Source organism: Gastrolobium bilobum, unplaced genomic scaffold, assembly GCF_033153095.1.
Source record: "Gastrolobium bilobum isolate Gb01-03AN ecotype WA unplaced genomic scaffold, APGP_CSIRO_Gbil_v1 utg10037, whole genome shotgun sequence".
NCBI classification, from domain to species: domain Eukaryota; kingdom Viridiplantae; phylum Streptophyta; class Magnoliopsida; order Fabales; family Fabaceae; genus Gastrolobium; species Gastrolobium bilobum.
Window position 1 is genome coordinate 7,331 of NW_026899051.1, and position 27,640 is coordinate 34,970.

Here is a 27,640-nt window from a genome sequence, read left to right on the forward strand (position 1 = left end):
GGCCTCCTGCCGCTAGAGGCATCAGTCACCAAACTACCGGAACCTGAAATAAGCATTCCCCAAACGTGGGGTGAGATCTCTAAACAAGAAATCTCAGTAAGACAAGGGGTCCTCAAGGATCTTCCACCCCAAGCTCACTTACATGTGCAATATAAGTTTAAAAGCAGATATCATCATCAGTTCTAAAATAGTGCAATGCAGCAGATAATCATGTCATGTGTGTCAATTCTATTCTACTGGCCAGAGAAATGCAGGATTTACATACGCCAAATACCCACACTAGTGCAAGACGCTACTTGCATTCACTCCGGATCACCATATCGTATGAAGCTACATACTCAGGCTTACCGTCAAGATGAAACAACACATGCATATTAAAAGCCATTACACATAAAGCTCAACAGCATTTCAAAAATTCAAAGCATGTAACACAGCATGCATACAACCATACCCCCATGGGACATGGTGGAACCACAATATGGCTAAACTGAGGACACGAAAGCTTACCTTGCAAGCTAACACCCAAGGCCAAGAGTCCACAGCTCAAAGTCCAAACACAGCAGATTCACAATCTGTTATGGACCAATACTATATCAATAATAATGCGACACAAGCATATAAATTAAAGACAACGTCTTTCCTTACGTTTTATGTCTTAAGGCTCCATACCAAGCCATAAGTCCTTAATCACAACGATTCTGACTTAGTTCATTAATTACAGAAGTTCCACTTCATCAATTTAGGGTCCACAAACCCCCAATAGCCTACTGTACACACAACACAGCTATTGTTCTTCGAAATCCCAGAATATCCGGATATTCCTCGGGACCATATTTGGATATGCAATATCCGGATATCTCACTGGACATATCCAGATATGCAATATCCGGATATCCAGAATCCCATATCCGGATATCTAATATCCGGATACTCAAAACTCACAACCGGATATCACATATCCGGATATTCCTCGGGCACATATCCAGATATTTCACGACAGAATGCAGAAAATGCTTTTCGGGAAGATATCCTTCCAAGGTTCCATTTTTAACACTTAATTACGTTAAAGCATGCAAAGATCACACCTTTAACCCATTAAAACACAAGCTCAAGGTAGGTACAACTCACCAAAGCTCAAAACAGAGGATCAATGGCTCATGGAGCTCACCACACTGCCTCTACAGGTTCTGGAAATAAGGTGTACGAAAATGCAACACAAAGGTTGGTCCTTTCTTCACAAAGAAGCTTCTTGAAGCTTCACAAGCCAAGAACAAGACTCCAACCACCCAAACAACCCAAAACAGCAGCTCCACCCACCAAGGTCAGCACCCTCAACTCAGAAAAATGCCACCAACACACTCCCAAAGACCACTCTCACTCACCACAAGTGTTTAGGAGAAGAATAAGTGAAGAAAATGGCCTCAAAGCTCAAGAAATGGTGAAGGCAAGTGAAGGAGACACCAAGTCAGCAAGGAGACCCACACTCAGCAGCCACTCACGCATAAAAACTGAGGTCCTAGGGTTATGTGCCAATCATAAGGCTATTTATAGCGGTTTAACCATTAATCACCCACTATTAACTTTAATTGCTACGCTTAGCATTTTAATCCCAAACTCTGGATTCTTAACCTACTCAATTTTACAAGAATTATCATATTTTTCTTATAATTTTCTGAGCACCTTTCCGGTACGCGCTTTTCCAAGCCAGTACCGGTTTCTAGCACCAGTTCTCATTATTTGGACTTGAAACTCGTTTTACAAGTCCTATATATCATTTTAGTAATTATCATTCACTTACATTAATTTTCCGGGATACTTTTTCGGTACTCATTTATATCGACTAGCAGAATCGGTATATGCACTTTTTTTTTCCGAAAAGCGACTTTCAGCATTATTACTCACTTACTATAATTGTTAAAGCCTCATAATAATTATTAGGGTCAATTATGAAATCATTTCCTATTTTCTCATAATTTATTAATTAAATTCCTTAATTAACGGTGCGGGTTCTTACAATAATCTATTTATGTATATATGTATAACTGGGATGAGATGAGGCATAACGGGTCAAATGTATGTAACAACCACTTTATGACATTATACCTAAGAAACCCTCACGTGACTCACAGTAATTGTCACCAAGCATGAGGATTTTAGTATGTTGGATTACCCTTTTAAATGTCAAATCCTACGGAATAACTTTCCATCAAAATTCAATTATCTGACTTTAGATATCCGGATACTTAACACCAAATATCTAGATATAATGCACTTTGTCACATCTGGACAAAAATCGGGTTTCTAAGAAACCACAACTCGTAAAGCACCAATTTCATATAACCCAAAGTTTTCTATGTTTAAAATAAAATAAATTCCTAAACGAAGGAACGAATATGATAAGGAAGTGATTTCTGAGTTAAAAGTTATATAATCTGCAAATTAGAAATTTCCAAGAGCAGAATGTCCTTAGTTTTGTAGCATGTATAAGCTGTTCGTTTCGCGGTTTCCTCTTGTCCGTCGTCATATTTTAATAATGGTTAAATTTCCTTTTGAGTTATGTAGTTGAACGGAACATTGACTTAAATGTCATACTTTCTCAAAACAATTGTTACACATCCACATGTGACACTTTTTTTGAGGCCACCAAACTCGTTGTGAGGTGTAACGAGTCTGGTGATCAAATCAGTCAATTTATAATACTGAAATAAGACACGTGGCACATTTAGGCGGGAGCAAATTTAATTTGACACGTGGCATAAAATTTTGATAATTTTACCGTAAAATTTAGGAAGATAATAAATTTTGGCTTAGTAGTCCGAATCAAGTGATATATTTTTATTCCACTTAACTTTTAAAAATCTATTCACGGAAAGGATTATTTTTTAGTGTTAAAAAGTGAAAATAAGAGTAAAAATTAAATAACATTATTCACAGAAATAAAATATATCAAACAGAGCACAAGAAAGCATTTTTTGAAAAATCTTTTTGACCAAATCTAGGGATTTGCCAGCGCATAGATATCAAAAAGTTATGTGAAAAAAAATTTACATAATTTGTACACCCAGGCCAAAAAGTTATGACTTTCCAAAATTTTATTATAAAATTATCAAAATTTTGTGCTAACGTGTCAAACTAAATCCCTACATGCCCCAGCAAGTTTGCCTAAATGTGCCACATGTCCTATTTCAGTGTTGCAGACTGACTGATTTGACCACTAAACTCGTTACACCTGACAATGAGTTTGGTGGCCTTAAAAAACGTGTCATGTGGCCAAACAAATGTAGCGAGTTTGGACGCGTGACACTTTGAGAAAATGTATTGTTTACGTGATATTTGAGAATATTTTTTCATTTTACAAAAGATGGCATTTAGATCAATGTTCCTGGTTGAGCACCGATTGTTATTACTATTAATGTTGGTCCTTATTTTTTTGGATACAAGTGGAAATTAAACACATAACCTAATACAACCTACCTAAACCCCTCATTAGTAGATAAAACCTAGTGGCTTGATCCTTATTTATTTTAATATTAGTGATTGACACATTATATAAATGTATATTCTTTATGCGTTGTGCTATGCGTTCATCTTATTTATTTAGTACTATTACGATACAATAAGGGATAATAAACCAGGTCGACACGAGACGTTACATAAACTGTAAATACGGGAGGCATGATGAACGTTGGCACTTAACTTTTGGCATTGCCTACTGGATTATGAGGACCACCAGGAATAATTGGGTTTTTAACGGGACTAGCCTATCACCATACTGTGCAATGCTGAAGGTTGTTCTTGTTTATTCTTGTGTTTTGATTTCTTAAGCAATTCATATTTGATTTATTACAATTGAAATTATAGTAGGCTTGAAAGACTAGGTTATTAGGTTTTTTATTTTTTTAAAATAGGTCAAGTCAGACATATTATTTAACCTACATCTTCTTAGTAAGTCAAGACAGAATCAAAATTTTCATATAGGCTTGGTCTTTGACTAAAACATAGCCTAGCACAACCTATTTAAGAAGATCTAATTGAGTGTGTATCTCACAAGACAATGAGATTAGACAAATATATATAAATTATAGTTTGACTCATTTAATAAATAAAGATTCTCAGATCAAAATCAGCTCACTAACTCAAGTGCTAAGTTAATTGAGTTTTTAGTGAAAGTAATTAGCATTTAGCGAGTTAACTGGACTCAATTTCAACCTTAATTGCCAAAAGGTTTGGTAAAATTTTATAGAAATTTCCCAACCATTGCACCCCCTAGGTGCTCATCAAGAAGTTTGCTACCACCAAGCTACTCAGTTTCCATTGCCTAATAGCCAGAACTCCAGAAAAAGTTTTGATTTAAAATAGAGACAGCACTCGAGTACCAAAAAAGCCACCGCTCAGGTGATCTTTATGAAAAATCTATGAAAACTTATTGTAAAGCACACCAAATACTTAGATGTTCCTTGCTAGTGGTGGAACTCCTTGCAAATGCATAATTAACACAATTACGGTCGACACTACAAAAAAACTATTAATGTTCCGGGAGTTTGTGGTCTTTTCATTCAAAAAATGATATTTGGATTAATTTTTCTTTTCTTTTCTGTACACACATCACAAGCAATGGGTAATTTTGATTGACACGTCCCCACTGAGTCAGTGGTGAGACGAGCACTAGAATTCCTCTCCACTACTACATGTTTTTGACCTAACTAGAGAATTTTTCGAATCTTTTTCTTTCTCTTTTTGGGGCGCAATTGATGTTAAAATATGCAAATATACATGTAGTTCACAGAAAGAAAAAAATAAATAAATAAAGTTATTTTGATAGCAGATTTAGTAATTAAATACTTTTAATTTTATCTTACAAAAATAGGAAACAACTTAATAAATAAATAAAAAAGATAAATAAAAATTTAATGTTTTGTTAGGGTCAGATGTTAAATTTTCATTAATTTCCTATAAAATATTAAATTTTATGAAAGTTAAACAAAAACATAAATCAATTCTGAGTTTGCCTTTTTTTAAAGGGGGAATGATATTGTGACAACCAAGTTATGTTACTACTAAGTGACTACCAATCAATCTTACCGTTAGATCGATTATATTGATCCAACGGTTATATTTATTTCCATTTTTGTATGGTCATGATTTCTTAGATTTAATACTTTATATTTATTTCCACCTTTGTATAGTTATGATTCTTCATATTTAATGCTTTCACTTTAAATATGGAGAATCATGACCATACAAAGATGGAAATAAATATAACCGTTGGATCAATATAATCAATCTAACGGTAAAATTGATTGGTAGTCACTTGATAGTAACACAACTTGGTTGTCACAATATCCTTCCCCTTTTATCGTTAAAATTTGAGTGATAACTAAACAGCTTATATTTAGAGAAACCAGCCCCGCTGCACTTAGATATCCTAAAAGTAGCATGTCCATAAACTCCTAATAGTAATATTTACAATTTCTGCACAATTGCATACAAAACCAGTAAAAAGAGTACATAGCAAGTATGGTAAATTAAATCATCTCTATTCCTACTTTTTTTTTACCTTAGCTGCGCATATCCTTCTCTCCTCTAGGACAAGCTTCTTGTGTAGCCGCTTTTGGTGATCAGAAAATTCCAAAAACAATTCCTTAAGATCACTTGCTATCTTGAATTCTTGAGTTCCTAAACCAACAACCTTCAAAATGCTGCTTGTTCCCCTCTTTCCCTTCGGTAACATTTTCTGCAAAAACAAAATCTTTATCAGTAACCGAGGAAATATGCAGATAACTTGCCGGGGGCTGTTATTACATCTAATCAACTTCCGCAGTTCCCCCTCGAACCTACTGAACTGAAATTGGAGGCAAAGATTATAATCATATTTTTATGTTGAAATTATAGGGACTTTAGTACGGAAAAAAGAAAAAGAGAGAAAAAAAGACCGAATAATATAAAATTGGTATTGATTCGATGATACAAAATACTAATCCTTATTATATTAACATTAAACTCCAAATCTTACTTAAATAAGAAAATAAATCAAGAAATATAAAGAAAAAAGGAAACTATTCCCAAGGGACTGTATAAGATACTATAAACTATTCTAAGATACAATCGAAATCTTATGAGATATTTTCACATATTCTCACATTCCCCCTCAAACCAAAGCTTACTAAGCTTTGAGGGTGTTACAAATGACCCTTTTAAATATGAAAAATAACCAAAACATACAATCAAGACTCCATAAAACATTGCTGGAAAAAGACACTAGAGAGATGAACATTGCTAGAAATGTAACTCAACAAAATGGTTAGAATGATCATCTGCATGAAGTGCTGATTGAAATATTGCATGACGAAGAAAGAAGAGATTTTGCTAGAACAATCATCAGCGGAAATGTCCTTATAGACAATTAACTAAAACTTCTCCTCCATGTTTCAACAAGAATAACATTTGGAAACTCCAAACCACAAGCAAAGACCCAAAATATTCAAATTGAAATTGAGGAAGTGTGCTTTATGGCCATGGAGAATTCATTATTGGCATGACTCATTAGTGAGTATGGTAGTCAAAATCATGATTCAACTCGTAAAATCGCACAATTCTACGAGTTTTTCCTCCATGGTCAATCCAACTCGCTTCCAAAATCACAATCGGCTGTGCTTGCTGAGGATTGCCAAGTTAAATTGCAGATTCACACACAAAAAACAAAACAAAAAACAAAAAGCCCACCGAAATATTCAATCCACTTGTTTTGAGAATAACCCAAAACCCACTTAATTGGAGGGGTTTACAGATTAAACATCATTTTGTGGGAACAAAAATGAACGTTGGAGCTTGTAAATTAGTTCTTCATGAAATGAAAAAAGAAATGTGGGTAAATATATCCTCACTGCAAGAGAAACTAACGAAGAAATCAATCACATAAGAAGACAATGATGAGTTTAGTTTGTTAGAGATATATAAAATCATTAATATAACCTCACTCATCAGCTTAAACTTTTGGGTTGAATTAGTTCTTTACATGGTATCAAAGCATCGTGTCCTGAGTTCGATCCTCAACCCCCCCAACTTTTTTTCTAGTGGAATTTCTTTCTTAGCACAGATAGTTGGGCTTGTGCATTGTCCACCCTTCAATCTCAGTAGGCTCTTATGTGAGGGAGCGTATTAGAGATATATAAAACCATTAATGTAGCTTCTCTCATCAGCTTAACCTTTTGGGTTGAATTAATTCTTTACATAATGGAAAAAGAAAAAGGAATGAAGAGGATGAGAACTCTAATAATATTTTAAGAAGAGACGAACAAGCACTCAATCCACCATCAATAGCATTTTTGGTTGTTAGTTCCCAAATGTCCTTTATACCCTCTTCCTCCTCAAGTGTTTGAATGTACTTGTTTTGTCTATGATCTTTCCCTAAGTCGAGACAAGTTATCTCCTCGTGCTATTAAATGTGTTTTCCTTGGTTTTCCTAGATTACAATGTCACATTTTTCGAAGACACACCCTTCTTCACTTCTCCTACTGACTCAAACATAATTTTGAAGTTTTACCTGTCCTATATTTTGGTCCCCCTCCCTTGTAGGTCCAACCCCTAGAATCTACACGTATTAAATCCAAGCAAGTTCAGTCAATCCAACCTCTGCGACCTCTCATTCCTATAATAGAAGAGCACCCATGAGCTCTCATGAAACATGTCCTGCTCCTAATGTTTCACTTACAACGAATCAATGTGACCCTGGTGAGTCTGTTGATAATCTTCCTATTGTCGTTCGAAAAGATATTCGATCCACTCGCAACCCTTATCCTATTTATAACTTGTTAATTTTTCATCATTTGTCTCTATCATATTATGTTGATATGATGATGATGGAGAGAATGCTCCATGAAGGACCATGGGAGTTCAATGAAGAAGCAAATGAAATGTGGAATAAGATGGCTATATGTTTCCAAAGGAGGGTGTTAGAAGAAAGCAAAGGGAATGGATTTCAAACAGAGAAAACGTGATGGTGGAATGAAGAGGTACAGGAAGATGTATGCAAGAAGATGTACCATGGAAGCCATTTTCTTGAAGTGACAATTAATGGAAAGATATCAAGAAAAAAAGAAGGATTTACATATAGTGTTCATAGATCTTGAGAAAGCATACGATAGGGTCCCAAGAAAAATTTTATGGTGGGTTCTTGAGAAAAAAAAAGTATTATCAAAGTATGCAAAGGCAATCAAGGATATGTATGATGGGGCTACTATATGTATGAAAGTTTGTAATGGAACATCAAGTTATTTCCCCATCACGATAAGTCCTTATCTCTTTGCCTTAATCATGGAAGAACTAATAAAAGATATTCAAGAGAAAGTGTCATGGTGTATGCTTTTTGCAAATGATATTGTGCTTATTGATGAGACCAAAGACGGGGTGAATAAATGATAGAATCAGAGCAGGGAGAATAAAATGATTTAAATGCACGGGATTTTGGTAAGTCCTGCTCTGATAAGTCCATTTAAATGATAGAAAAGCATAATATGATCAATTTTATTCACATCATTTATTCCCCATCACGGTAAGTCCTGCTCTGATAAGTCCATTTAAATGATAGAAAAGCATAATATGATCAATTTTATTCACATCATTTATTCCCCATCACGGTAAGTCCTGCTCTGATAAGTCCTTTTAGGGGCTAGTATTCACCCTGCTCTGATTTAATGCAGAGCCGGGTGAATAAAATGATGTAATGCATCTGGATTTTTATGTGACCGCAAAATTTCCCTAAAAGGAAAATTCTATAAAACAGCATTAAAGCCTGCAATGTTATATGGAGTTGAATGTTGACCAGCACATAGGCAACATGGGAATAAAATGAGAATAACATAAATGAGGATGTTAAGATCGATGTGTGGTTATACGAAGATGAATAAGATAAAAAATGAAGGTATTCGACGAAAGGTAGGAGTAGTACTGGTGGCTAAAAAAATGTGAGAACATAGATTAAGATGGTTTGGGGACGTAATGAGAAGGCCCCTGCATACTCCTGTAAGAACAAAAGTTTGTTACCAAGAGCTCGACACAAAAAAAAAGGTAGAGGTAGACCGAAACTCACTTAGGGGAAGGTAATAAAACAAGACTTAATAGAGTGAGATATAGATTGGCGGATGGTGTACCTTAGGACGGAATGGAGAAAAGCTATAAGCATGGTGGAGGGTTAGACCCGTTGTTATTCCTATATTCGAGATGGTCCCTTTTTAATCATTTTCCTCTTTATCTCCCCCATCTTCTTCTTTTCCCCTTCCCCGTTCTTTTTTTATCTATTTATTTTATTTTATTTTTCCTACACCCCTTCTATTTTTACTTTTATATATTTATATATATATATATTTAATATTTTTATTTATCTTCTTTTCACTTTACAGTTTTTTCAATCCCTTCGTATCTTTCATTTGGGTTCATGTACCACAGACCCCAATTAGTTTGGGATAAAGGTGTTGTTGACGTCAATGTCTCCATCATATTATGCTTTTGTTTCTTCCTTGTTCTTTATTCAACTTCCTAACAGTGTAAGTGAGGCCCTTTCACACTCTGGTTGGTGGCAAACCATGATTAATGAGATGAATGCCCTTGAGCACAGTGGTACATGGGAGTTGGTTTGTCTTCCCCAAGGACAGAAAGTTGTTAGGTGTTGTTGGGTTTATACTATCAAGATAGACCTTAATGGTCATATTGATCACCTCAAAGATCGACTTGTTGCAAAAAGTTACACTCGGACTTATGGTCTTGATTAAGGTGACACCTCTTCAGTAGCCAAAATGGCTTCTGTCCGTCTCTTTCTTCCATAGCAGCCATTGGACATTGGCCACTGTATCAAATCGACATTATGAATGCCCTCCTTCATAGTGACCTTGAAAAAGATATTGACATAGAGCAACCACCTGGGTTTATTGCTCATGGAAAGTCAGGACTTATTTGTAAGTTGAAACGGTCTCTTTATGAGTTGAAACAATCTCCCCAATTGGCTTGGTAAGTTCAGTACGATAGAGCAAAAGATTGGGCTAACGCAGAGTGAAGCTGATCATTCAGTCTTCTTTAGACCCAATCCATCTAGTCGATGCATTTATTTGATAGTTTATGTTGATGATATAGTTATTACAGGTAGTGATCATGACGGAATATCTTAGTTGAAGGAGCATCTGTTTAGAAACTTTTAGACCAAAGACTTGCGAAGCTCTAATACTTCCTTGGTCTTGAGGTAGCTCAATCAAAGAATGGTATTATAGTTTCACCAAGAAAAATATTAGAAGAAATTGGTTTGATAAACTGCAAACCTATTGACACTTCCATGAATCCAAACAGTAAACTATTACCAGACCAAGGAGAGTCGTATTTTGATCCTGGCAGGTATCAAAGAATAGTTGATAAGCTCAACTACCTTACACTAACTAGACTAGACATCTCTTTCGCAGTTAGTATAGTAAGTCAATTCATGCAATCTCCGTGTGTTAATCATTGGAATGTTGTGGTACGAATTCTACGATATATTAAAAATGCTTTGGGTCAAGGATTGATGTGCGAAGACAAATGTAATACTCAAGTAGTGGGATACTTTGATGTTGACTGAATTGGTTCTCCTACTGATAGGACATTTCTTTCGCAGTTAGTGTAGTAAGTCAATTCATGCAATCTCCGTGTGTTAATCATTGGAATATTGTGGTACGAATCCTACGATATATTAAAATTGCTTTGGGTCAAGGATTGATGTACTAAGACAAATGTAATACTCAAGTAGTGGGATACTTTGATGTTGACTGCGTTGGTTCTCCTACTGATAGGACATCTACTTCAGGATACTATATTTTTATTGGACATAATCTTATCTCATGGAAAAGCAAGAAGCAGAATGTGGTGGCTCAATCCAGTGCAAAAGTCAAGTACGCTCATGGCAATGCTCACATGTGAACTTATATGGGTAAAACAACTATTTAGCAAGTTGAAGTTTGGCAACGTTGACCATATGAAACTATACTGTCATAATCAAGCTGCTTTGTAAATTGCATCAAATCCAGTTTTCGATGTGAGTACCAAGTACATAGAGATTGATTGACACTTTATCAGGGAGAAAGTTCTTTTTAAGGAAATCAGAATTTGTCGACTCTAGTGATCAGTTGGCTGATATTCTCACAAAGTCGCTACATGGTCCTCGAATTCATTTCATCTGCGACAAGCTTAATGCATATGATCTATATGATCTATATGATCTATATGATCCAGCTTTAGGAGGAGTGTTGAAAAATATCTTAATAGTATCTTCTATTTTAGGAAATAGATCTTATAGTTTTAAGGATTGTGTATCTACAATTATTTAGTTAGATTTGTTTAGATTTTATTTTATTTTCTTTTATTAGAGATTGTAAATCCTATATATAATAAATGATGCTGAGGTATTTTCTTCAAGCCATTTAGAAATTATCTTTCAACGGTTTCAAATTTTATTTTATTTTTCATTCTTTAGTTATGTACCTGTATTGACGAAAGATGGGATAAACAACTCCATAGTCCTTTGCATGTTGTAGGTTACCTTAATTCACAATTACATTATAGTCATGAATTTAAAGTTGAGTTTGAAGTTAAACGTGGACTATATGAATGTTTAGAAAAGATGGTGGGTAAGTTTAGAAGAAACATCTAAGATTGATGCTCAATTTGAAAATTTCAAAGTCAAAAGTTTTTTCTTAGTGTTAGTAACACTTGAAAAGTAGAATTGTATTATGTGAAATTATGTATTACAAATGTACAAGAGCTCTCTATTTATAGAGACTTAATGACTTAATGAGCTAAGCCCCAAGAAGATTCTAGAATAAAAAATAAATAAAATAAATAATTACAATTATTTACAACACTCCCCCTCAAATTGAGAAATAGATATTTATCATTTTCAGCTTGCTAGTAAGCTCTTGAAATCTATCTGAGGGAAGTCCCTTCGTCAGAATATCAGCTAATTGATGCCCAGAAGGAATGTATGGAGATGATCAACCTGTTATCCAGTTTCTCTTTGATGAAATGACGGTCAACCTCAATATGCTTAGTTCGATCATGTTGAACAAGATTATGAGCTATACAAATGGTTGACTTATTATTACAAAGTAGCTTCATAAGTCTTTCATATCTAATTTAAGATCATCAAGTATAAATCTTCACCAACAATAATTCAAAAATGCCTTGAGCCATAGCTCGAAATTCAGCCTCTGCACTTGACCTGGCAATCACATCCTTTTTCATACTCTTCCATGTCACTAAGTTACTACAAATGAACATACAATAACCAGTGGTAAATCTCGATGGTCAGTCACTAATCCAGCATAATCGGCAGCAGTATAAACTTCTAAAGCGAGATTAACATCATGCCAGAATAACAGTCCTTTACCAGGTGTGGTTTTAAGGTACTGAAGAATTCTCTCAACTGCCTGTATGTGTCTTTCTTTTTGATTATGCATGAACTGACTCACAATACTAACAGCATAAGCTGGTCTAGTCTAGTATAAGCCAAATATATCATTCTTCCAACTAGCTGCTGATATTGTCCTTTATCAACTCGAGGACTCTCCTCTTCATAACCAATCTTGTGATTCTACTCAATAGGTACTAGAGGGTTTACACCCAAGTTTTTTTGCTTTTTTAAGAAGAACAAAGACATATTTCCTCTGACTGATAAAAGTTCCTTCCTTTGAGTGAGCTATATCCATTCCTAAGAAATATTTCAATCTCCCAATGTCTTTAATCTCAAATTCAGAGGCTAGTCGTGCGTGTAGAATATGTCTCTCCATAATATCATCCCCAACAATAATAATGTCATCAAAGATTCAACATACACAAGAAGCACAATAAGCTTCCCATCTTGGGAGTGCTTAAAGAAAAGTGTGTAATCTCTTTGACTCTGTTTGTATCCTAAGGTCATCATAACCTTAGTAAACCTCCCAAACCAGGCACGAGGAGACTGCTTCAATCCATACAAGGCCTTCTTTAACCTACAAACTTTATTTTCTCCATACATAAAGTCAAAACTAGGAGGGATTTTCATGCAAACTACTTATTCTAATTCATCATTAAAGAAAGCATTCTTCACATCAAATTGATTTAAATCCCAGTTATGATGGGCAGTAAGGGACAACAAGGCTCTTACAGTATCCATCTTTGCAACTGGGGCAAAAGTTTCTTCATAACCAATGCTATAGGTCTGAGTGTAACCCTCGGCGACTAATCGAGCCTTATATCTCTTAAGAGTACCATCAAAATTGTACTTTAGGGCATAAACTCATCCGCACCCTAGTACTGAGGAAGACAATTAGAGTTGCTGAGCAGCATGGTGGATTATATTATCTCCTTCCAGAACATGCTACAAATGATACCAAAATTCAGCTATTGATGACATGTTATCCTTCTATGGCAGAGTCTATGATTTGGCTCTATCACAAGCATTTTGGGGCACCCACAATTTAGTCTATTAAAGTCAATGTTTCCTTCTTTGTTTCTAAATCAGTCAGTTGAGACATTTCATTGCGATGTTTGTGAATTTGCAAAAGCTCAATCATCTGAATAACTGGTAAGTCCTAAATCTTTTGTTTCTGAACATGATATTATTGTCTTTGACGACTTACCCATTGCTTCTGATATTTACACCGTGTCTCTGATGACTTACCCATTGCCTTAAGAAAAGGAAAAAGATCTTACACCCAACACCATATCTCTCAATTTGTTTCTTCTACTAACCTTTCTATGTAGCACAAAAGTTTTATGTCAGCACTAAATTCCATTTCTATCCCAAAATCAGTGCACAAAGCATTAAAAGATGAGAATTGGATTCAGGCCATGCAAGAAGAGATGAATGTCTTAGAGAAGAATAAAACATGGGAGGTTGTTAATAAACCCAATGGAGAGTAGACCCCTGACAGGCCACCAATCCCATTTACACCCTTATCGCTAGGCAATGGGCGCAATGGGTTTTGGGCTTGTTGGGAGAGGCAAGACGAAAAAAATAATAGAGATAATGACATCATTATAATAGACTTTCAGATTTTAGAAAACATGACAGTGATGGGATAGGTCATGGAGGATGAACCGCTCTATACCATGTTGAAATTATAAGAATTTAGGTATGAAAGGAATAATATGGAATTGGTATTGATTTTATGTGTTATGATGTGTTAAAAGCTACAAAGCATTAATCCTTATTTAAGTATTTATAAAAATATTAGACTCCAAATCCTAATTAAATAGGAAATAAATTATGAAATAGAAGGAAATGTAGAACTATTCTTAAGAGATTGTGTAAGATACTCTGACCTACTCTGTAACATCCCGAGCGCTGACGAGGGCGGGGAGTGATCGCCGGTGCGAAAGGGCATAGACAAGGAGCGGCTCCTGACAGACTTCCAGCGGGAGGTTACATGCATGAATGAATCAAATCGACACCCGAAAGAGAGGGATTCCAAAGGCTGTGCAGGTATAAGGCTGCACAATTTGGGATAGCTTATAAGAATTAATTGGTACTACCTATGCTAACAAGATGCATCTGCTTTTCGGTAGCCCGGATCGGAAGAACACCATAGTTAAGCGGGCTTGACTTGGAGCAATTCTGGGATGGGTGACCTCCTGAGAAGTTTTCCCCGGAAATGTGCGAGTAAGGAAAAAACACACTGAAAAGTCTCGTGTTAGTATGTGGGGATAGTCATTGATTCTTGAAGCGGTCGGGCGTTACAAGTGGTATCAGAGCAGGCCTCTCTTCCAGTAAGGTGTGGTTCGAGGACGAACCAGGCGGAAGCTGGTGGGCATGTAACATTCTGAGCGCTAACGAGGGAGAGGAGTGATCGCCGGTGCGAAAGGGCATGGACAAGGAGCGGCTCCTGACAGGCTTCCAGCGGGGGGTTACATGCATGAATGAATCGAATCGACACCCGAAAGAGAGGGATTCCAAAGGTTGTGCAGGTATAAGGCTGCACAGTTTGGGATAGCTTATAAGAATTAATTGGTACTACCTATGCTAACAAGATACATCTGCTTTTCGGTAGCCCGAATCGAAAGAACTCCACAGTTAAGCGCGCTTGACTTGGAGCAATTCTGGGATGGGTGACCCTCCTGTGAAGTTTTCCCGAGAAGTGTACGAGTAAGGAAAAAGCACACTGGAAAGTCTCGTGTTAGTATGTGGGGATAGTCATTGATTCTTGAAGCGGTCGGACGTTACATACTCTAAGATACAATCAATATATTGCCAGATCGTTTTCATGTATTCTAATAATTCAGAATCAATGCACATGTATTCTCATTATGTGCACAGTCCTTGTAGTGAAACGGGTGCTACTACAAAAGAACGACTAATTCATGCATTTTACCAATACATTTAACGATTTTCCAAGAACCTCAATCTGATCATGCGAAAATGCATTAGTCTTGACCAATGACCATCACTACCCTTTTAGGATCAGTGCTTTGTAGCTTGTAACACTTAGGATCAGTGCTTTGTAGCTTGTAATACACCACATATCAAATCAGTAATATGCAATTGGTATTGATTTGATGTGTTATTACATGTTACAAGCAACAAAGAACTAATCTCTATTTAAGTATTCATATTAATATTAGGTTTCAAATCCTAATTATTCTAATTTACAATCGAGAACTGTGAAATGAAATATTTTTCATATATTGTAACAATTGAGAATCAATGGACAACATGTATTTGTTAGAAATCAAATTAGTCTTTGCCACCTCATCAAAGTAGTCAAAGGCGGTAAAAGAAAAAAATCTGTAGCCTGAAAAGTTACGTGGAGTAATTCTCTAAATGATGATTAAAGAATGTTGAAGAAGTTTAATACTTTGAAAACTCAGAAGCGGTGGTATACTCCTAAAGGAAACAAAGTCGGTTGATGGAAAATTGTAGAAAGTTGTAGTTTCAATATTATATTGTTATTAGGAAAGTCGGTAAAGCAAGAAGCTATCAAGTCGGTTGGTGAAATCTATATATATGTATGTTGTAGTTAAGTGTATATATGTGTGTTAGTGGAATTGAAAAGAGAGAAGAAAGGCTGAAGAAAAAGTGCAGAAGCACTCGAGAAAAATCAAGAGAAAGTGCAGTAGCACTTAGAAAGAAAGAGAGTGATTGTGAGATTAAAATAGTGTGTTGTTGTTATTTTTGTTTAGCCAAAATTCAATACAAAGAGATTTCTTCATCTATTATTCTTTTATTTTCTCTAAATTTCCAACAAGTGGTATCAGAGCCACGTTCGATCAAAGATGGCGGAGATGATGCAATCACAGATTCCAAAGTTGTCAAAGAGTAATTATGGGAATTGGAGCATTCAGATGAAGACGTTGCTAGGTTCCCAAGATATATGGGACCTTGTTGAGGATGGATACATGGAGCCCGCCAATGCAGCTGCAGAAGCAGTTTTATCAGATGCTCAGAGAAAGATACTTAAAGATTCATGAAAGAAGGACAAAAAGGCTCTTTTCTTAATTTTTCAAGGTGTTGATGAATCAACCTTTGAGAAAATATCAGATGCAAAATCATCCAAGGAAGCATGGGAGATTTTACAGAAGTCTTGCCAGGGAGTTGACAAAACTAAAAAGGTACGACTCCAATCACTTAGAGCTGAGTTTGAAAACTTAAAAATGCAGAATGCAGAGCCAGTTACAGATTATTCCTCACGAGTGCAAAAGGTGGCGAAAGAGATGAAAAGAAATGGAGAGATGTTAGATGACGTCAGAGTAATGGAGAAAATTCTACGGTCACTATCAAGAAAGTTCGATTATATAGTCACTGCCATTGAAGAAGCCAAAGACTTGTCAGTTATATCTATTGACGAGCTTATGGGTTCTCTTCAAGCTCACGAGCAAAGAATGAATCTTAATGAAGGTTCTAGCAAATTGGAGCAAGCTTTGCAAAGCAAGTTATCTCTTGATGTAAATAAAGCCAGTAGCAGTAGCTATGGACGTGGCAGAGGAAATCATGGTGGATATAGAGGAGGTTTCAACACCCGAGGTGGATTCAACACTCGAGGCGGTCGTGGCATACGCGGTGGATATAGTCAAACAAATAGAAGATTTCAGACTGATGCTGTAGCATATGGACGTGATCAAGGAGGATATAATAATCGTGGTCGAGGTCGTGGTTTCGTGACCCGAGAAGGAGGAAGATTTCAACAAAGAGGTGATAAATCTCACTTGCAGTGTTATAATTGCAACAGATATGGTCATCTCAGCTATGAGTGTAGAGATGCTGCTAGAGTTGCGGAGAAAAGTCATTATACAACAACTGAAGAGAAAGATGATGAACCGACCATGTTGTTCACTTACAAAGGCGAGGAAGATAGTGGGAAAGATGTTTGGTACCTTGATACTGGAGCTAGTAATCACATGTGTGGCAAAAAGGAGTTATTCACAGAGCTGAATGAGGAAGTCCAAGGAGAAGTTGCGTTTGGCGATCTATCAAAGATTCCAGTTAAAGGCAAAGGTAAGATTATGATATTCACAAAGAATGGAGATAGAAAATACATTTCAGATGTCTATTACATACCATCTTTGAAAAGCAATCTCCTCAGTCTTGGTCATCTTTTAGAAAAAGGATATGATATTCATTTGAAGAATAATTCTCTCATTATGAGAAATCATAAAGGAGAATTGATTGCAAAAGTTGATATGACAAGAAATCGTCTATTCAAGCTAAACATCCAGACAAGTGCAATAAAGTGCATGAAGACAATCATAGAAGATTGTTCGAGGTTATGGCATCTTAGATTTGGTCATCTTGGATTCACTGGCCTGAAGCTGCTATCAAAAGCAAAGATGGTAAATGGATTACCAATGATAAATCAACTTGATCAGCTGTGTGAAGGATGCATGAGAGGAAAGCAACATAGACAAAGCTTTGAAGTTGGCAAATCATGGAGAGCAAAAAGACCACTGCAGCTAGTTCACTCAGATATAGCTGGTCCATTTGATATTCCATCTCTTGGAGGAAACAGGTATTATATTACTTTTATTGATGATTTCAGTAGAAAAGCTTGGGTATATATTCTTAAAGAAAAATCAGAAGCTCTTGAAAAGTTCAAAGAATTCAAAGCAATGACAGAAAAGCAAAGTGGTCAGTATCTGAAAACACTCAGAACAGATAGAGGGGGTGAATACACTTCCAAATTATTTGAAGAATTTTGTAGGCAACATGGAATAATTCATCAATTGACAGCAGCCTACACACCACAACAGAATGGTATAGCAGAAAGAAAGAATCGTACAATTCTTGACATGACAAGGAGCATGCTCAAAGAAAAGCATCTACCAAAAACACTCTGGGCTGAAGCTGTCCAATGTGCTGCCTATCTATTAAATCGATGTCCAACAAAGAATGTCAAGTTCAAAACACCAAATGAAGCATGGAGTGGTAGAAAGCCAGAGGTAAGCTATCTAAGAATTTTTGGTTGTGTAGCATATGTTCATATTCCAGATCAGAAGAGAAAGAAGTTAGATGATAAAGGAGAAAAGTGTATCTTTACTGGCTACGAGCATAGGAGTAAAGCTTACAGATTATACAATCCCCTGACAAAAAAGGTAATCATCTCAATAGATGTGGAGTTTGACGAAACAGATTACTGGAAATGGAATGATGAAGAAAAAAGAGTAGAAGGCTTATTCTTTAAAGATGATGATAACTCAACAGAGCAAACAGTTGAAGCAGGAAATGATCAGACACCTCCACCAAGTCCTAATCCAACAACTCCTGCATCTACACCCTCAACCTCAGGAAGCAGTAGCAGTAGCAGTAGCAACAATTCAGGGGGAGCAGCAGCAAAGATGAGAAGCTTAAGTGATATCTATGACGCTACAGATCCGGTACAAACTACCCTTGATTACTCATTATTTTGTTTAATAGCTGACTGTGATCCAGTGACATATGAAGAAGCTGTAGAAGATGAAAAGTGGAAGAAAGCCATGAATGATGAAATTGCTGCAATCAAAAGAAATGACACGTGGGAGCTTACAACTACGCCTAAGAAACATAAGCCCATCGGAGTAAAGTGGGTGTACAAGACAAAGACAAATCAAGAAGGAAAAGTGGAGAAATACAAGGCAAGATTGGTAGCTAAAGGCTACAAGCAGAAATATGGAATAAATTATGATGAGGTGTTCGCACCAGTTGCAAGGATTGACACTATCAGACTTCTTACAGCAGTTGCAGCACAAAAGCAATGGAAGATATACCAGATGGATGTGAAATCAGCCTTCCTCAATGGTTACCTAGAAGAAGAAGTCTATATTGAGCAACCACCAGGTTATGTTAAAAAAGGAGAAGATAAAGTTTATCGACTGAAAAAGGCGCTATATGGATTGAAGCAAGCTCCAAGAGCATGGAACACAAGGATAGATGAATACTTTCATAAGAATGGATTTGTGAAGAGTCCGTATGAACATGCTTTGTACACGAAGAAGAATGAAGATGGGGATATGATGATCGTGTGTCTTTATGTGGATGATATAATCTTCACAGGGATTAATCCAGGTATGTTTGTTGAATTTAAGAAAGCTATGACTAAAGAATTTGAAATGACAGATATTGGAGAAATGTCTTATTTTCTTGGAGTTGAAGTAAAACAAACGGAAGAAGGAATTTATATGTTACAAAAGAAGTATGCAGAAGAAATACTGAGTAGGTTCAGAATGAAAGATTGCAAGCCTATTTCAACACCAATAGAAGCAGGAACGAAGTTGAAAGCTGACTCAGATAGAGAACCAGTTAACCCAACACTATTCAAAAGCCTGGTCGGAAGCTTGAGGTATTTGACTTTCACTCGACCAGATATCATGTTTGCAGTTGGTCTAATTAGCAGATATATGGAGAATCCAAAGCAGGATCATTTCAGTGCAGCAAAGAGAATTTTAAGATATATCAAAGGAACCATCAGTCATGGATTATTCTATACACATTCCCAAGATTCAAGGTTAATTGGCTATGCAGATAGTGATTATAGTGGAGATGTAGATGATCGAAAAAGCACTTCAGGATATGCTTTTCATATTGGCTCAGCAATATTTTCATGGTCATCAAAGAAACAACAAACAGTTGCTCTATCATCATGCGAAGCTGAATACATAGCCGCAGCAGCATGTACGTGTCAAGCGATTTGGTTAGAGAATATTTTGAATTTATTTCATTATGAGCAAGAAGGTCCAATTACTATATACGTAGATAACAAGTCTGCTATATCACTTGCAAAGAATCCAGTCTCCCACAGCCGAAGCAAGCATATTGACACGAAATATCATTTTATTCGGGAGCAAGTTAAAAACAAAGTTGTGGAATTAGTCTACTGCAGAACTGAAGAACAATTGGCAGATATTTTTACAAAGCCATTAAAGACCGATGTGCTCAACAAACTCAAACATATGATTGGTATGCAAAGTCAAATTTGAGGGGGAGTGTTAGAAATCAAATTAGTCTTTGCCACCTCATCAAAGTAGTCAAAGGCGGTAAAAGAAAAAAATCTGTAGCCTGAAAAGTTACGTGGAGTAATTCTCTAAATGATGATTAAAGAATGTTGAAGAAGTTTAATACTTTGAAAACTCAGAAGCGGTGGTATACTCCTAAAGGAAACAAAGTCGGTTGATGGAAAATTGTAGAAAGTTGTAGTTTCAATATTATATTGTTATTAGGAAAGTCGGTAAAGCAAGAAGCTATCAAGTCGGTTGGTGAAATCTATATATATGTATGTTGTAGTTAAGTGTATATATGCGTGTTAGTGGAATTGAAAAGAGAGAAGAAAGGCTGAAGAAAAAGTGCAGAAGCACTCGAGAAAAATCAAGAGAAAGTGCAGTAGCACTTAGAAAGAAAGAGAGTGATTGTGAGATTAAAATAGTGTGTTGTTGTTATTTTTGTTTAGCCAAAATTCAATACAAAGAGATTTCTTCATCTATTATTCTTTTATTTTCTCTAAATTTCCAACAGTATTCTCATTATGTGCATAGTCCCTCTAGTGAAACGGATGCTACAATAACGAAAGACTAATTGATGCATTTTACCAATACATTTAACTATTCTCCAAGTTCCTCAATCTAACCATGCGGCAATGCTATCTATAGTCTCGACCAATGACCACGCTCCACTACCAAGCCTTAAATTATTCTTTGTTGGAAAAAAAAAGAGTACAGAAATTCGTGTGAAAGCTATACCTTAGATATAGGCACCAATGTTCCTATTGATGCTTTAATTTTTTTGAGCCCCGCTAGTTTTTCAATTATCACCCAGGGTCTGGAAAAAGACAGCGAAGATATTAATTCTAAATAGTAATTGAAAACAATCATACATCATTAACATATATAGAATTCTCTCGCCTAGGCTTGCAGATGCATAACCCTTTTCTATGCATTGTTGCTTAAATTAATAAAATACTTACTACCCAAAAATTTCGTAAGCCTTGTTTCAACGTTAAGTTGATCAACACAGGCGTTTACATTCACAATTGAACAAACAATAAATAGACGTAGTAAACTGATCTTGAAATATATTGCAGAGACATCAATATTTAAGAACTAAACATTGAGAATACCTACCTGCCAGTTGAAGATGTTATGATGTGGTTGGGATTATCCAAAAAGTCACATAGCTTTTGGAAATCTTTTTTAGAATCCAAGATAATGGCCCCCCTGGTATATATCTCGGATGACAGACTTGGGAAAATGAAGACTCTAGGTGATACAGAAGTATGTCTACGTAAGAATTCTGTAACTGTTGATGGACATAACTCTTTATCAAGATTCCCAATCAATATCATGCACACGTTTTTTATTCCTCCAAGATCAATATCTTCCATTCTTCTGTCAAGACAGCTGACTATAAACCAAAAGAAAGAAGAAAACAAAACTAAATGAAAAACTGTGGAAAAAGTTAAAAGATTTATATCATGGAACAGCATAATAAAAAATACAAAGAATAACTGCACTGAATGAACGCCAGAGCTGATAAACACAATATATGGGCGTAAAGCATGCAGACTGATGAAGAAATTTTCAATCTGCTTATATGAACATGCATAAGGGTATAGAGAAAGTGACCAACAGGGTCTTCAAAATCGCATTTCTACCGAGGATCAGAAAAGGTCTCCCAAAAATCTGACCAGAAAATTCAGCTGAGGATAGTAAGATACTAACTACTATAAGAATTGTATCCATGAAACGTATATTAAAATTTAACATAAAGATTTCACATGAAATAGTTAAAAAAATAAATAAATAAATAAATAAAAAGCACACATAGTTATGACATTTCAAGTAGGAAGAGAAAGAATTATTACAATCCATAACAATAGATCACTACCAAAGTAAAAGCTCAACAAAAGAAGGAAAAGAAAAAAGAAAAAGAAAGAAACAATGTTCCAAACAATACAACTGATAAAGAAATTCCTCAGTCCGAGAAATAGATCAAAGACTTTGGTACAGACCAAAGATTAATGAGAACTAAAGAGCAAAACAAATCTTAGTAAAAGAATCCAAGCTTTGGAAGAGGGAAGGTCAAATACACATAAAACGACCTAAATGCATAACACAAGTTCTAAGTAACAGATGGACCGCATTTTTCATTTCAAAACCAATAACTATCAGTCCATTAAATTGTATGATTGTATCACATCTCCCCCTAAAAACTGCAGGCCAGGTCATTCCGTGAATCACATTGCGAGTTGTAATTCCAACGACTTTACCATGTCAATATCAAATAGTAGTCGAATGCAATCCTACTTGTTTGCCAGTCGGGTAGAATCTGACATGATTCTACAGGTCTAGTAAATAAAATCCTACAATTCTAAATGTTGGCATGTGATTTTGACAACCATGGTTACCCTGGCCCCAACATAGTCATATGTCCAATTGTAACGCCTGACAACTTGCAAGGATCAACGACTATCCCCACACATTAACACGAGACTTTTCAGCGTGCTTTGTCTTCACTCGCACACTTCCCGGGAAAACTTCTCAGGAGGTCACCCATCCCAGAATTGCCCCAAGTCAAGCACGCATAACTATAGAGTTCTTCTGTTCCGGACTATCGAAAAGTAGATGCATCTTGTTAGTATAGGTAGTACCAATTAATTCTTATAAGCTATTCCCGACTGTACCGTCCCATACCAGCACAGTCTCTGGAATCTCTCTTTTTCGGGTGTTGATTCGATTCATTCATGTACCCCCGTCGCTGGAAGCCTTCCAGGAGCCGCTCCTTGCCCATGCCCTTTGGCACCAGCAATCACTCCCCGCCCTCGTTAGCGCCCGGGATGTTACATGCCCACCAGCTTTCGCCTGGTTCGTCCTCGAACCACACCGTACTGGAAGAGAGGCCCTGCTCTGATACCACTCAATTTTTCGTTCTGAATTCATTTACAGGGTTAGTTTTATCATTTGAGACCTCCTACTCAATTTTACCTTCCTAGGATTACGTGTTTGGCTAATTACCGTTTGACCCTTTCTTTGTATTTTGACCTTAACTTCGGAATTTTCACTAATCCTACCATTTAATTCACGTTTAATATATTAATATATGTTTTATAAATGCAAGGTGTTATACCAATCATATGAAAAAACTGTTAGTATTAATATATGTCCTAAAAACAATTTGAGCGTCAGATGACACAGATTGTACTATTAAGCATTCATAATAATTATTATTATGAGCATGTTTTATCTGTTTCTTTTATAACATGTGTAATAGAAAAAGTCCCTTGGGAATTGGGATAATACGGGTGTGCCTTGAGGATCTATGATGAGATCATGATCACGAGGACTCAAGCTCACTACATGACTATGCCCTAAAACTGTTTCTGGTCTAGAGTCACCAATGATGGCGTTGGTTGTCTCTATTAGACTAGTAGGACAGTAGGTTACTTACATTGAGATCTAAGGTATATGTCTTATGAGTGCAGGCATGGAGATGCCTTAACCTATGTCATAGGTGGATTTGTAGTGGACCGAGTCACAACGAAATGACCCACCAAGAGACTCTACAAGGAAACTTATACTGGTATCATTGGATCAATAATGTCCCTCTTCGTTTAATTGTGCATATCATCCTCAAACTTAACTGTTGTCGTACACTGTGTCTGAAGGTCATACTTTAAGGTACAACTCTATTTGCCTAAAAGAAGGGGAGAACAGTGTATTTACTCGGGAATCTGTGCACAATATGAAATCATGAAGGAGTTCATGGATCTTTCTTAGAGTTTATGGAAGAAGACTCTCTGTCCTGTCAAAGCTGCTCTTGGTCAATAAAGAGTTGACACTACTACATTGCTCTTGACCTAAGAGATGGATAAACGAGATGAAAGGATAGATACTACAGTAATTAAATTAGTAAAGGTAGATCTCACGATCAAACTCAATTAGTTTTGGGACCACAAAGCATTCCTAGTGTTCTGTGTGGTCATTTGATGGATTAGGCTTCATAAAGGAGTTTATGAAGGTTCGTAAACGATCCATTTCAGTGACTAGTTAGGTCTAATAGATCACATACCAATATCACCTCATTGGCAATTCCTAGCGTACATTTGGGTCTTATGAGATAAGATCGAAAACAGAGTTTTCCATTTTGGCCCATGGGCCCAATGGTCCGTTGGCCCAGTGAGCCAGTCATAGGCTCGATGGACCAAGCTCATAGACCTAATTGGTCGCACATGTGAGCAAGTGGCCTAGACCTGCACTTGCATCATCAGATGTGACTTGGATATGATCCAAGTGTGTTAAGCGGAATGCTAAGTGTGAAAGAAAGCCTTTGAGCCTATGTAAAGAATCACTTGGGCCATGGGCTAGTGAATGGTAATTCACTCAGACCAAGGAAGTAGGTCAAGTGTTAAGAAACCCTCATGCCCATCCAGCCTTGGGCGCAACTCATGAAGGAGATACATTAAGAGTAAGTGGGCCAAATGACAGTCACTTGAGCAAAAGAGCCAAGTGGATAGTGATTCACTTAGGCCAAGGAAGGGGGCGCAACGAGAGATTAGTAAATCCCTAGCCTAGCTCCTCATTCACTCACACCCCATGCAAGAGAGAAGACACAATACAATGTCGTCCCCTTCTCGCTCCTTTGTTCTTCCCCTTTATGCGTCGTGATCTCTCTTTCTCTTCAACCCCAAACACTTTGAAATCCCACCTTGTGCCATCGCCTAGCAAGCTGTCAAGGGTTCAGGAACCAAAGAGAAGGAGTTCTTCGCTGCTATCAAAGAAGATAGTGTGGATCACCATTGGAGGGACTTGGGGTGACTAAATCCTGTTCGTGTTAGATCAAGACGCGATCAGAACGATAAAGCATTTACCAAGGCAAGCATCTAAGGTTAAAAGCGCCAAAGGTATGGCCTTTTGATCTTTTCCCATTCAATCTATGTTGAATGTGATCCGGATATGTATGAACATATGTGAATACATATGTTTTCCACCGCGCTTTTAGTTTTAAATAGCGTTTATACTATGTTCATGCATTGTTTTTCCCTTTTAGAAAACACCCCCTATCGAGGGTTGGGATGAGAACAATCATTATCCATAGCCTCATTATTGCATATTTGCAAAGAGGCCAATCATATGAAGAGCAACATAAAAATATCTGAAAACCACAAAAAAGATTTTTGAGGCAAAACCCAATGAGCTGAATCCAATTGTAGCATTAACCTCTACTATTACATAGAAACAAACCTTCAGGTGAACAAACTCTAACAAGAGACCGCTTGGCACATTGTTTTTCCTGCAGAGAGAGGTATACATGATTTTAGACATTGAAAACATATCCAAGAATAGGAAACATGTACTATCATTAAAATTATACAATTTTCTCAGCATGAAAGCTAATAGAAAGTGCTTCTGGTTACATAAAGATGCATATACTACTAGCCTTCTGTATTGGGTCCAAATAATCTGGTCTACAAGCAGCGGGTGAGCCTTCTTTGCATTGTGCTACCATTTCCAATCCAGAAACTCCCTTTGACATTGAAATAGAACAAGAAGACACAAATTCTGTTCTCTCCCTAGCCATCTTCAGGAATGAAGCCACTGCAGGATCCTGGTCCAATGCAGGCTGAACTACGCAAATATTCTCAACAGTTGTAGCATTCAAATTTCCAATATTTGGCCCATGTAACCAGCAAAGTATAAAGGTGCACAAGCACAACTCCTCTCCTGCTTTGTAAGAATGCTTGTTTTTTCGCACCTATGAAAAACAAGCACGTGCAAATACGGAGGAAGGAAGCAATTCAATCAAGAATGTAAAATTAACTGTTTCATGCCACTAGAATTGGTCTAGTGGTGAGGAGTTTGCATGAGGTCATATGTTCAAATCTCAATGGCACCATTGTATTAAAAAAAAATTAACTGTTTCATTTCCCTAAAGAGACTAAATAAAAGGCACACAACGTCTTAGATATTTCTAAACATCTCAAATTCAAATTTACAGGGTTGATTAAAAAGAATTAAAGCAACCAGCATCTCAAATATTTTTAAATATCTCAAATTTCAATGATTCTCCCTAGCTCACTCGGTAGCCACCACTACCACTCTACAGATCATCAGCCAGACTTTAATAACACATAGACAAGAGTAACACAAAAAGAAATAAACTATGGTTACCCATTCTTGAGCATTATTTCTCATTTTTCGGCAAATGGTTAGTGATCAATCCTTCAAAATTTATAAGAGTCTTTAATTATGAACACCATGTATTTTTTTTATTATATAAGGGGACGGTTATACTTACTATTATTCTAGATTTACTACTTTTACTACCCGATTGGTTACCGTTAGATTACTTTGAAATCAACCGATAAAAAACAAAAAAATAATAATAATTGCTCTTGATTTCAAATTGATCCAACGACAATAATCAATCAAGTATTAAGCATAACATGTTACTAAATATAACATTCTCCCTTATACAAATAGTTATAACTTCAAATAAGAATATACATTGCAATATTTCACCCGTTACAAAATTTTCTGACTCTCCAATTGAATAATACCAGGTAATCAAAACGACAAAAAGAGCGATAGAGTGACCTCATGAACTTCAGCGTCGTAGAAGCGAACGTCGTCGTTTCGGAAACGGTAGCAAGCGCAGACCCTGGTGTCTCTAACGAGTTGGCGACACTCATTGTCTTGAAGCTGTTTGGAGACAGGTCTGAACCGTTCCTCAAACTCCTCAAGTTCCTCCAAAGATTGGAAATCCGTGGGTTTGAAGAGATTATCTACGTCTTCAGAGAAGTTCAGGTACTTCACTCTCAGAGTTTCTCCCTCCACGGAAACGGTTACCGAGTACCACGCATCGTCGCCGTAGGATCTGAACTCCGTCGTGCAACTCGCCTCAACTTCGACGACGCTCAGTTCCTTCTTCTCCTCCGCACCCATTTCACTACATAAAAAAAGCTAACGCAAGGAAATAGAAACCTGAAAGTGGAAGAGAAATAGAGTAACAAGTAGAAAAACTTTACCAGTAACGATAATTCTAGAATATTTGAGAAAAGAACCTCAGAAGTTTTCTAAACGTAGAGAAGCTTATTTCAAAGAAAAAATTTGTTAGTGGACTCCCAACGGTCTTTGCAACAAAAAGTAAGAGAAATCATAAATAAATAAATCAAAAATCAAAAATACTACT

General features: G+C 36.5%; 1 protein-coding gene across 2 annotated transcripts; it reads right to left on the reverse strand.

Annotated features, from left to right (window-relative positions):
• On the reverse strand, positions 1 to 27,640 carry LOC133286564 (uncharacterized). Of its 2 annotated transcripts, XM_061483989.1 has the most exons (9): positions 27,477 to 27,640; positions 27,046 to 27,397; positions 25,889 to 26,203; positions 25,693 to 25,741; positions 21,577 to 21,856; positions 21,196 to 21,274; positions 5,558 to 5,734; positions 508 to 572; positions 1 to 43 (listed from the first exon to the last, which is right to left on the reverse strand). In XM_061483989.1, exons 2-8 carry the CDS (start codon positions 27,391 to 27,393, stop codon positions 516 to 518), a joined length of 1,305 nt encoding a protein of 434 aa, XP_061339973.1. In that variant the 5' UTR covers positions 27,394 to 27,397; positions 27,477 to 27,640; the 3' UTR covers positions 1 to 43; positions 508 to 515. The 2 variants fall into 2 exon arrangements, with proteins under 2 accessions (XP_061339973.1, XP_061339972.1); XM_061483988.1 differs by having other exon boundaries at positions 27,046 to 27,640.